Source organism: Pteropus alecto, unplaced genomic scaffold (assembly GCF_000325575.1).
Source record: "Pteropus alecto unplaced genomic scaffold, ASM32557v1 scaffold106, whole genome shotgun sequence".
NCBI lineage: Eukaryota > Metazoa > Chordata > Mammalia > Chiroptera > Pteropodidae > Pteropus > Pteropus alecto.
The window spans coordinates 10,588,525-10,600,925 of record NW_006442103.1 but is presented as its reverse complement, the minus strand read 5'-3'; the positions used below and the strand labels follow the sequence as shown (position 1 = coordinate 10,600,925).

The window sequence follows — 12,401 nt, the reverse complement described above, 5'->3', positions numbered from 1 at the left end:
CTTCTTTGGCTTTGCTAAGTTTTAGACCAAAACTGTCCTTTCTGAATAGCTCTGGGAGACGTTTCATTGCATGGGTGATGGGGGTCCCCAGAATGAAGCAGGCCCCGTGGACTTACTCCAGTTGCAAGAGGAAGCTACTATTTAATGAGCACCTATTATATTCCATGTGGAAAGAATTCTATCCTGTATTTCTCTAGGTATTTCAGTACAAGTTCATTTTTTCCTCATACTACCTCTGCAGGAAAGATTTTGTCATCCTTCTTTTCCCTTAGATAATAGAGTTCCAGAGGGTGAAGGTTAAGTGACTTTCCCAAAGTCATGCAGTTGGTGACTGAGCTGTGATTCAGATCTACCTCATGCCACCTGCCCTGGGCAAACAGGAGACAAAAAAAAACTGTCTCTCTTGTCTTCCCGCATGTCCTTCTCTTCCTCCCTGTCTGCTCCCTCCACCCAGGGCCCAGACTCAGCCACTCACCTCCCCATCAGAACATACTCGTTCTGGGACCCAGTTCTGTGTCTCTAAGCTGATGTGTCCTCAGGAAGAAGTTCCCTCACAGGGTCCAATGACAAGATTCTTAGCACCTTGGAATAGGCTCATTACACGGGCAGCCACAGATTCTTTGTCCCCTTCCCCACCAGCAGGTGGGGTCCCCATGCCCTCCCATTAACCCTGGGCAAATGCTATAACCCATTTTCCAGGCCTAGGCCTTAAGAAATGGCAGCTTCCACCTCTTGTCTCTTGAAACAGTCCCTCTGGGCACCCTGAGCCATTGTGTAAGAAGTCTAACTACCCCAAAATGAACGACACTGGAAAGGCCAGTAGACAGTCCTCTGGTGACAGTCTGAGCCTGGCCTTCCAGCCATCCTCGCTGAGGTGCCATTTGAATGAAGGTGAATGAGGCTGCCTTGACCTTCCAGACCTGCTCATCTTCCAGTCAAATGCCACTGAGTGACCTCACTTGCCCCTAGGAGAGTCACTCAGATAAGCCCTGCCTGAATTCCTCACGTAGAAAAACCGCAAGATATAATAAAATGGTTATTTTAAGTCACTAAGATTTGGGGTAACTTGATACATAGCAATACGCATTATCTCATTCAATCCATTCATTACACCTATTTTACAGACTAGGAAATTTAAGCTCAGAGGGATTAAATAACTTGTCCTAGGTCTCTCAGGAGGCCTAGCTGACATTTAAACTTGAACTTGAGAAGTCTGACTCCATAGCTCTCATGAACACAAGCCCTTGATAAACTACTTCTTAGTGGGTCCTGGCAGGAGAGTTGCCATTTCAACCCCAAACGTTACCTTCAATCACAGGACTAAATGCATTTTCAAAGAGTTTCCAGCTTCAAGACATTCTGGGGAGACGCATGAGGAGATTTGGAGTTGAGGGGTTGTGGGGGGTGGTATTCCTTTCCCCAAACTCAGTACAGTGGGGGCCGATTTTACTTATCTTTGTGTATCCATCGCTGGCACAGAGCCTGTCATCGTGAGTGATTAATGTTTGTTCAATAAATAAACTAACCGACAAAGGAGTAAGTGGTGAAGGGAGAGGAGGGTGAGGGGGTGACGATCTGGAGGGAAGGGCTTTCCTGCCATCTCGTGGCTGTTTCTGGAACGACACTTTCTTCTCTGGCAGGAGAAGGGAATAGAAGGTTCCTTGGGGAGCCTTGGCTGTTTGAGTCAGAGATCAGACAGCATCACTCCAGGTTGGAGTGGCGTGCAGTGGGCATGGGGCCTCCCACAGGAGCCAGACTTCTTGCCTCTTCTGATGTCTGTGCTCCTTGAGAGCGAGGCAAGAAGCACTTCCCCTGCCGCCAGCTCCATCCGTTCTTCAGAGCCGAGCATTCAGTAGGTGCTTAATAAATACTGAGATTCCAATTGGAGAAAATAGGTAATGATACATTCCATATTTCATCTTTACCTTCTACTAAAGTTTGCAAAAGGGATAGTTACCTCGAAGAGAGAGGCTGCTCCCCAAGGACTTAGAACGTGGCTTGCTCCCAGTGAATCCTCAAGTCTGCTGCTGTACCCTACTCACTCGCAGGCCTTCCCAGCCCCCAGCCCTTCCCTGAGATGGGCCTCCATGCACCCCACCCTTGCAGAGCTCATAGGTGTAGCTCTTCCTGGCAGTAAGGCAGAGGGGACTTCCCCCCATAAGTGGCCACCAAACACCACCCTCACATCAGACGGAGCCTCGTTTTCCTCACTTGGAAGAACCTGACCCTTGAATGACTCGGGGGTCAGGGGCGCTGACTCCTCCCTCTGCCCCTGAAGTCATTACCCACGTGCGCTCAGGTCTCATATAAAACAGTGTAGAACAGGGCACAGGGTCAGCCCTCGCAACCGTGGGTCGAAAATGTTGTCTTCAGTCCCTGGTCGGTTGAATGCAAAGATGCGAAAGGATACGGAGGGCTGGCTCTATGTTTATTAGAAAAGATCCACACATGAGTGGCACTGTGTAGTTCAAACTTGTGTTGCTCTGGGGTCGACTGCGTCTTCCCCACAGAGCCAGCGGGCAGATCACACAAGGCTGGGGGCATGGAATGCTCGCCACGCAGTAAGGCCCGCTGCGAGTGTGTGCATTGCTAACCCCCCAGGACGATTTCTAGGAAAATAAATACATGGCCCTTCTCATCCTCCCCAAACTCCTCTGCTAGCAGCCAGCCATACCCACAACTCCCGTCCCCTGATCCTACGCAGGCCAGAAAGGCAAGAGGCGGCTGGCAAGAACAGACACTTTATTGTACACCACGAGGGAAGGAGAAAGGAGGGGCTCCAGGGTGACAGGGCCTCGTCTCCTCCCCTGGGCTGAGTGGTCTTGACCGACCCAGGGCTCTGGCCAGCCATGGGGCACTCAGACTTGAGTTGTTCTGAACTTGTGCCAGAACCTAAAGTGAGGCTTGCTGTGTGTGCTTGGGTCTATACAAAGCAGTGCCCCAGTGAAGAGGCAGCAGGCCCCAGTTTCAGGGCCTAGTGGACACTCAGGGAGTCAGGTGCATCCTAATCTGTTCAGTTTCTTTTCTCCTCTGCCATGGGACATACTCTGGGGGCCGTTGGGGGTGCAGCTGTGAGGGCGGGCAGAAGGGCAGCCCCTGCCTGTAATACTGCAGGCCTGCTCAGGGCCTGGAACAAAGGAGCTTCCGGCCCCCAGCCTCGCAGCCAAGGCAAGCTGACTTGGGAGGGCCTCTCCTGGCACTAGGAAAGGAACAGGCCCCACAGATTTATTGCTGGAGGGCAAAGCCAGTCTCGCTGGCATCAACTTGTGCGGCCCACCTGTCCACCTCCATCTGGGTCTCAGGCTTCATGCTGCCTCAGCGGAGATGGCTCCCTGAGCAAGAAGCTGGTGATTGGGCTGGAAGGCAGGGACCAGGGGCCTCTTTCGGGCACGCCCGTGCCCTGCCCTGGAGTCCTGTGGGCACTGCGTGGACAGCACCAAAGCCAGTGTGAGCGAGGACCTTGAGCAGGGACATGGGGCTGCCTCCTGCTCCTCCAGGGATCCAGGGAATCTGGGGCTGGATTTTGCCTTGAAAGATGCCCCACCTGCTCTTGACCTCCCCCAGCCTCACCTCACTCCCAGCTCCCTGGCTTGAAGGAGCGAGCAGAGGGGTATGTCGGAGACACAGGGGAGGGGAGCTGTTCCCTTCTGAACGCTGCCAGGACTGTCTCGAGGACAAACGCAGGACAGAGGCACCGTGAGATGCTCTCCTGGGGTCTCACCATCTTAAGAAACCCAACAATGTCCTCAGGATGAAGAGCTTGTGACTCCCAGTGGGCACAGCAAGAAGTTGGAAAATAAATTTGGGGACTTTTCCCCTCCAAGGCCTGCCCTTCCCTGTCTCTGGCAAGCCCAGTGGTGTGAAATCAGTGAGTCGCCAGCGAGAAAAGCCTGCCCGTCCCCCACAACAAGGGGGCTTCCTGAAGGACACTGCCCTGAGGCCTGGCCCGACAGAGCAGGAGCGGCAGGGAGGGCAGCGTGGTCTTCAGTAACGTGGCAAACACTGGGAATCACAGATAAGAACCCTACACACACCCACACCCACGTATGTGCCCACGCCACACACACACACACACGCACGCACGCACGCACACGCCAAGCTCTGGGCCCTACGACTAACAGCAGAGACAGTCAAGACACGGCCTGGCTTACAGCAAAAGGCTAGGAGCACTCCCCAGCCCACAGGGACCAAGTGGACGGCACAGCTCGGCCCCCTGTCACAGGCTGGAGGGCTGGGGCCTGGCCCAGCCACAAGCTACAAAATTAAAAATATATCAAATATACAATGAAAATAGATCTGTACAGCACTGAGGATGAAAATAGTCCACCAGCCACAGTATAATATTGGGTTTGTCATTTAACAGCATTTACACCCACATGTACAGATTGAATATACAATAGAAATAGAATATATAGAAGAGTATATATAGTAGAGTGTCTCTCCTGGGGCCTTGCTTTTCCTGTTGCTAAATCAGCTGGGACTAGGCATCGGGCCAGGTAGGAGGTGTTGTCAGGTGAGGGGGCCTAGGGCGGGGTGTCGTGTTCCAAAAGCTCATGTCTCTGAGGAGGTGTGGGTCTCCCTTCCCTTCACACACTCAGAAAGGGCAGGGAGGGCTGAGAGGGCTAGAAATGGGGGGTGTGAAGGAGGGGCGAGTAAGGGAGATGGCAGGGTAGGCGGGTGGATCCCCAGGCAAGGAGGGAGGGAACCCTGGGTGTTCCTGTGCTGAGGGCGGTCAGTCACGAGCGTGACTCAGGACCCTCTGGGAAGATGCTCAGGCCTAGCTCTGTGGCCCGTTCTCACTCTGCCCACCACAGCTCTCAGAGACGGAAGCTCGCTGTCCCAGCCAGTCCTCCCTCTTTCCTTCCTTCATTCCTTCTATCCTTCCTTCCTCTTCCCATCCATCCTTTCATCCATCCTTCCATCCATCCTTCCATCCTTCCATCCTTCCACTGGTGCATCCACCACTCCTCAGACATCTGTTCTTCCAATCCTCCCAGCCTGCACCCTGATGGCGGCCATCTTCCAGGATAGGCCAGAAGGAAAGTGTAGGCGGGGATGCGTGGGGCTGGGCCCCGGGATGGAGGTCTGGCCTCTCCCGTTGGCAACCTGCAGTGTCCACAGCACTGCCCATGGCCCTCCCTAGCACGGGCCAGGGGAAGGTTTCTGAGGTGTCTGCACGGCGTGCACACTGGGGAGCTGTGCTCACACAACAGGGTTGCGGGGGGTGGCAGCCCAAAGGGGCAACGAAATCATATGCTTTCCCCAGTGTGAAATTCCTGTGTGTGAGCCCCTGAACTCCAGGGACCCATTTCAGGAGAGAAGCTGCCACGAGTGAGAATGCTGAGCCCCACGTGAGCAGAGAGGGGGTGCTTAGCATTTGTGCTCCAAACCATCTGAATTGTGCTGTGGACCATTGTGTGTGCTCTGGAAACTTCTCAAGGAAAAGGCAGAGGCCACCACTCTGGGCTCCAGGATGGGGGTGGGAGGGGAGAGGACAGGGAGCCCGCTAAGCCCTAATGGAGGTGAGAAGGGTTTGGGCCTAGTCACCGCCCCACAAGCAGGATGCGGGAGCACACCCCACCCACCCAGGCAGGGCCAAGGACATTGGGGATCCCACATAGAGCTGGAGGCAGAGGAGCCCCCTCACCCCCTGCTGCCAGGGCACCATCCGCCTCACACAACAGAACTCTACCCCAAGTCTGAGCCCTCTACCCCAAGTCTAACCCTAGGACATGTGTCCCATCTTCAGCCTTAAATCAGGCAGCCTCTGGGACACCCCGCCCTGCCCCACCCCCACCCCAGTGCATCTCACCATAATCACCACCTGGCCGCACTGTAGGTGGCAGGTGACACGGAGAGAGGGAAGGTGACCCCTAAAGTGGCCACTGGGAGTCTCCCGTGGGCTGGGAATCAGAATTTCTGGATTGTTCCAGTTACTCAGCTGCAATTTGGTGAGAGGATCTCAGAGGGTTAGATGGCTTGGGGGCCTGTCTGGAGCCCCCACTCAGGTCTAGGGAGCAGAAGTTGTCTGGGACTGGGGTGGGAGAGGAGGCAGGACAGACGCTGCTGTCCTTGGGCAGAGGGCCTGGCCTGGGAGGAGAGGCCAGGCCGGGGCAGCGGGGTGGCTGGGTGTGGTGGGGAGAGGCGGGCAGGCTGGGGGCAGTGGTCACAGTTCTGATTCAGGGGTGCTGGCCAGGAGGTAGCCGCTCCCATAGCGTCCGTTGGGGTTGCCGCTGGGCTCCAGGGGCGAGGTGCTGCCAGGCCCCAGGTAGGAGCGGTGAGTGGGCATGGGGGAGGGCGCCTCGCTGGGCACCTTGCTGAGGATGAAGCGGGTCTCATCATTCTCTTCCAGGTTGGAGATGTCCTTCATCATGCGGCCCTTCTTGTAGGACACAGAGAGGGTGTTGGAGCCGTCCGAGAGCAGGTGGAAGTGCCGCAGGACGAACACCACCGGGATAGGCAGGGTTGCCACGACGATGAGGGTGATCAGGAGTGCCATGGCCCAGTTAGGGAAATACAGGTAGCGCTCGGCAGCCTACGGGCGGACAGGCGTGAGGCCCGCTGCCCAACACCGCCTCAGCCTCACCCTCTCACGGCCTCCAGGGCCGCGGCTTCCTGCTCTCTCCCCAGCCCTCCCAGCGTCCTGGCACCAGCAGAGAGGTGGTCAGCAGGGTTGCTGCTTGAGTTAGCTGGTCACCCTGGTTAAGGGCCTGAGCCTCCCTGTGTCCCAGTTTCTACACTTGTAAAAAGGATGGTGAGTCCGCTCCACAGGTGGAGAGGAAACATGGGTTAGAAAGACTGGACAAACATATTAGCCTTTCTGACCCTCAGTTTCCCTATTTGTGTGACAGGGATAACGCCACTTCTCTCTGGGATGCTGTAAAGGTTACAGATCAGGTGGGCAATGCCCCTGGCAGTACCTGGCGTATGGCAGTTGCCCTCCATGGGTCTGTCTCTACCACCTGTTGCATTAAAGGCCTAGGAAGGTGCCCACATCCCTGGGATTCCAGGAAGCCACCCCTCACCTCCTCTTTGATCCAGGCGCTGTAGCCCGGGGGCGTGACCCCCAGCTGGATGACGCTGGCCGTGGTGAGCACCGCCATGAACAGTGGAGAGACGAACTTCCACATGTAGAAATAGAAGCGGTAGGGCCGGAAGCCCAGCATCTCCGTCAGCTCCTGCATGAACCTACCAGGCGCATCAGAAGGCCCAGAAATTGGCATCCTCATTGCGCCTGCGCATACCCCCATGGCCACCTCCTCCAAGATGACTTCATGGACCAGTCCCTCCCTCCCGGGCTCTTCTATTCTTCACATTCAGTTCTCCCAGTGTATTATTCTGTAGCCCAGCTGGGAAGGCCCTGCTGTCCTCTTCTAACCTCCCCTGACTACATCATGTCACAGCCCACCCCGGGCTATGCTACAGCCCATAAGTCGTGCCCTGGGCTGGCGGACTGGCTTTTGTGTTCACTGGGCGACCAGCCTCACTCGCACTGGCCTGGCTCTAGACTCCCCCTGCCGGAAAAGAGGCAGAACTGCACTTCTCCAGTGTCCAAAGGCAGAAAGCTGCCTTGACTTGGGGACTCTCCCACTAGTCCTGTGGGTGGAATTCCGGGAGTGGGGTAGTTATGCAAATAAATGGCATTTTAGAAAATTATCTTTACCTCAATAACATATAACTAAAATCGTACACTTCTTTCTATTATAAATGCAAGCAACCATTAATAGTACTTATGTATTAACAGTACCTATGTCTCTGTCAGCAACTGACTAAATCTGATATTTTCCTATCACATTATGATAGATACTGAAGATACCTACAAATATCATGTATGCTCATCATTACTTTGAAATCACTATTGTTATTAGATGCACAGCTAGCTCTTATACCTTAATACAGTAAAAAATTATACAGATATTACTATATCACAGACTTTAAACATTATTTTGCTGATTTTCAATATAATTAGTTGCCTGTATAATCCTATATATTTTATCATATGCATGGAAAAATAATATTCTGAAAAAGGCATTGGGGCCTCACCAGTCAGCAGAGAGGTTAGTGTGTTTCAACCCTGTCTCTCAGGGCTGCTCCAGGTCCTAATGCCCACCCCTCCTACACTCTTCCAGGGAGCAGATAGCTGTACCAGGGCCTGTGCAAGACCCTGATTCTCAGACCCGGTCCGGACGTCAGGGGTGGATCAGGCTGAGTGGGTTAGTGGAGCCCTCGCCTGCTGAGTGAGTGAGAGGGACCTAGTCCTGGGGCTTCCTGAGGATACAGATTGGTTCTTAAATGGGGAATGAAGCCAAGGGCCATATGTAAATCACCTTAAAGCTGTCCATTAAACTGCTGAGCTCTATGAGTGCTCTGAGGGTAGGGGCCTCCTGTACACCCACTAGGTGCTTAACAAGCTTCACAGAATTCTGTGGAGTTGGTACCCAGGAAAGGTACTCTGGTAATTTAGGTCAGTTTAGGATGATGTCAGGAGACTCAGCCTGGCTCTGCCTCTCACCAGACAAGTGGTCTTGGGCAGTGATGTCCTCTCTCTGAGTCTCAGGTTCTCTAAATGGTCTGTGAAAGTACTTTCAGTTCTGACATTCTGACTCTGTGATCTCCTGCCCCACTCACAAGCAGCCCTGGGAACATAGCACTCTTTGAGGAGTCAAGACGGGGCAGACCCCTCTTCCCATCCCCACCTCTGTCCCACTGCCCCCTTACTTCTTGGTTCCATAGATCCAGGCCACAGCGATGTTCTCAAGGATGACGATGACAGTGAGCGGCAGGGTGGCCGAGTAGTCATCAAACATGGTGACAAAGTAGTTTCCGGAGCGCTGGACGAACAACAGCCCCACGAAGAATGCAAAGACACAGCAGCCCACTACAGAGAGCCGGGAGGCCGGTGTGGGGGCAAAGGTGCAGGTGGGCGGGGCCTGGGGGTCTTGGGGGCACCCAGGCCCCTCCCATCCGTTCCCTCCCCACCAGCCAGCCTGCAGCCCACCCTCCAGCAGGCCCAGCCCTGCACAGGGAAGGAGTCCAAATTTGAAAATTCTAAGCCCCTACTCTACTAGGCACGGAGCACCCCTGGGCTGGGAATGATGGGGACAGAACAGGGTGCAAGACCGGAATAGAGGGAGGCCAGGCCTGCTCAGGATAGCTCAACAGGCCCCAGGAGAGGCAAATGAACCAAGAAAGAGGCTGGTCTTCAAGCTCAGGTTTGGTACAGTTCCCAGCCAGCTTTCTCCTCCTGTTGATGAGTGCGCTTCTCTGGGTGGCAGAGCCAGGCTCCTGCTGTGTACCGGGTGGGGCTGGGGAAGTGGAGTTTCTGGGTATGGGGTCAGGAATGATTCAGTCGGAACCCAGTCCTTCGAAAGACAGAGCCACAACTACATCGTTGTCCCCAAGGGCAGCCCACAGGCCTGTGGGTGGCGTCAGGAAGCGTTACCTATGAATATCTCAAGCGTTACCTGTGAATATCTCCTTGGGCACCTTGAAGGTGTCGATGATGGGCGTGGTGATGCCTGCCATGGTCCCGATCATACTGCCCAGGCCCAGGTTGATGAGCATCAGGAAGAACATGACGGACCAGAACGGGGAGGCGGGGAAGTGTGTCATGGCCTCAGTGAAGGCGATGAAGGCCAGGCCTGTGCCTTGCACGGACTGCGGGGAGAGGCGGGGACAGGGCGAGGGGTCGGTGAGGGCCCCTGTCCACCCTGGGAGTCCCCTGCTTCCTTCTCTCTGCCCTTGGAGCTTTAGGAATAACTCTCTCTTCCACCAGGATTACTTCTCCACCTAAATCCTATTGGTTTCAGCCAGTGAGTCTCAAACTTGAATGGGCATCAGAATCCCCCACCCCTACCCCAGGGAGTAAAACACCAACCAGTCCAGGAGTGTCGCTGTGGAGCCTGAAATCTGCGAGTAGCACAGGACCCCCGTGATTCAGATGAAGACGCTTACTTTTAGAAACACGCCCAGCTCAAGCCCCTCCTGCTCTAAAAAGTCTTCCCTGACCGCTCCCAGCTCTGGACTCCAGACCCTAACGTAGTGGTCTCAGCCATGGCTGCCCCATGGAGTCACATCGGAGACTAAGAACACCCACGCCTGGGTCTCACTCCAGGGGCGATCATTTGATTGGTCTGGGGGTAAAGCTGGGTATTGGGGATTTGTAAAGCCCCCAGGTGATGCTGATGAGCAGCCCAGGTATAGAACCACTGCTGTAAATGCTTGGTCGCCTGCTCATGGGGCAACTGACCACTCACTGCCCAGTGACATCACTTCCACGTTGTCCTGTAATGTCCAATGACGATGAGGGAACGTCTCCCCAACTGTGTGTGTAATTTTTGTTATTTGGATATTATCGAGGTTGTATTATATTTTTAAAAACTGCTACAATCATAGTTTTATTCAGAGGACCAGGCCACGCCCAAGAGAATGGGACAGGGTCTCACAGAAGGGGGAGGCCTTTGATGCTGCCTGTCACCTGGGAAGGAAACCAGGGCAGGTCCCCAGACAGGGCCCTGTTGCTCTTGATCACATGAGAAGAAGTCAGAGGGTACGGGATACAACTCCCTCCATGGTAGGATGGAGCCAGGAGAAGGCAGGGGGCTTTTAACGTGAAGTTCGGACGCAGTGCAGGAGTGTCACCTTCCCTGGTCCCTGGAGAAGGGCAGGGTTGGCCCAGGCTGATGAGAGCTGGCTCTGTCTCCTGTGAGCCTTGGCACCAGCTAGATCCCAGGACCCTGTGGCCATGTCGCTCTCCTGTTCCTCCTTCTAACAGAATGGTCACTTTGAAAGTACTCAGCTGTGCAAATGGTGACAGAAGCAAGGGGTCCCAACTCGGGCCTGGACATTAATGGGGGAGGCAGCCTCCCCTTGTTCTACTCAGGGTCTGACAGTCAATGTGACAATGGGAGTTGGATTGGGGACAGCTAGGGGAGAGGCAGAAGCATCAAGGGACAACTCTGAGCATGGGGACTTGAACCCTGGTTCCATTACTTACTAGCTGTGAGGCCCTGACCAAGCTGCCAACCTACAGGCTACTCATCTGTAAACTGGGACAATGTTAATACTCACTCACAGTGCTGTCACGAAGGCCAAAGGAGACAGACAGCAAAGGGCAGGAGCTAAAGTAAACACTATGTTCTGTGTACCACAAACAAGGCACGGTTCTCAGTGCATGGCACGTGGCGGTGACTGATGTGCAGGAAATCCATTCGATTAACGTGAAGCTCATCCCGTTTGCTCCCTGTGACTTCCGTGACTTTTGTGTCAGCTTCTCCCCTCCCCAATACTCAACCCACCTCAGGGCAGGGCTTTGGACTGATACCTTTCCTCTCTCCTCTCTGGATGCATAGTAGTCCTTGCTTATCAAATAAATGAATGAGTCCCCGACAGCTTTCTGGGGCCTCCAGCCACCCATGGCTTGTCTCTAGGTCCGTACTCCCATGTCTGCCTTCCAGCCTGTCCCGTACCTTGTCCAGCTCATCCTCCAGCAGGCAGGGATCGAGACCCAGGGCTGAGAAACGGTCCTCCTTCACGGTCATGATGACCTTGTACATCTCCGTGTAGTCCTTGGTGGTCAGGTGGGAGAAGTTGACATGGGGAGGGATGAGGTCCTGGCTCAGGACGTTGGTGTGGAGGTACCCCAGGATTTTTTCGGCATTTCTGCAGCACAAAGGGAAGGGGACCAGGTAAAAAAGCAAGGGTAGGCACGATCCTGGGGCCACCTCCCGGGCACCCAGGCAGGACTCCCCGGCCATCGACAGAGGCATCTCTGAACCTGTCCTTGTGGTCCAGGGCTGGGGACAAAGAGCTCCTCTGTGCTCCCTCCCTCAGCCCCCAGGTAGACAAGGACTCTCCATCCATGGCCCACCTGCCCCTCCTGGGGGGTGCACAGGGAGGAGAAAGGGCAGGAGGAGAGGGGCCACCTACTCGACCACACACTTCTCATTCATGATGTTGGCCTTGAAGCCCAGCACAGCAAACACCACGAGGGTAGCCAGCACCGAGGTGAAGAAGTTGATGAAGGACACCAGGGCGGCATCAAAGTGGCAGTTGTTGTCCTGCTTGTTGTAGCTGGAGAAGGCGATGACACCCCCAAAGCCCAGCCCCAGGGCGAAGAAGACCTGCGTGGCTGCCTCCCGCCACACCTGCGGGTCCAGCATCTTGTCCAGCTATGTGGGATGCGGAGGGCAGGGGGCGGGACCATGGCAGGGGAAGAAAAGAGACACACGGTAATGGTTTTATTCAAGTGCAGTGGAGTTGCCACCACACTCCTTTTCCTCAGCCTCAGTGGAGTCCAGAGAGAGCCTGGCGTAGTGGGAAGAAGCTATGGCTGTGTGATCCAGGGCACTTCCCTTAACCTCTCTGAGCCTCAGATTCTCCATGTGTAAAACACAATAACA

The 12,401-nt window shown here is 54.7% G+C and overlaps 1 protein-coding gene across 1 annotated transcript in view; it reads right to left on the bottom strand.

Annotated features, from left to right (window-relative positions):
* Positions 1-2,725: 2,725 nt before the first annotated feature.
* The window catches only part of SLC6A17 (solute carrier family 6 member 17), a 45,107-nt gene continuing 35,431 nt past the window's right edge, over positions 2,726-12,401 (bottom strand). The window contains exons 7-12 of the mRNA XM_006919616.3: positions 11,929-12,170; positions 11,469-11,661; positions 9,465-9,657; positions 8,719-8,878; positions 7,026-7,188; positions 2,726-6,535 (exon numbers count right to left, since the gene is read on the bottom strand). Of these exons, the coding sequence (XP_006919678.1) occupies positions 6,167-6,535; positions 7,026-7,188; positions 8,719-8,878; positions 9,465-9,657; positions 11,469-11,661; positions 11,929-12,170 (1,320 nt within the window). The 3' untranslated portion in view covers positions 2,726-6,166. The remainder of the gene's footprint in view (positions 6,536-7,025; positions 7,189-8,718; positions 8,879-9,464; positions 9,658-11,468; positions 11,662-11,928; positions 12,171-12,401) is intronic.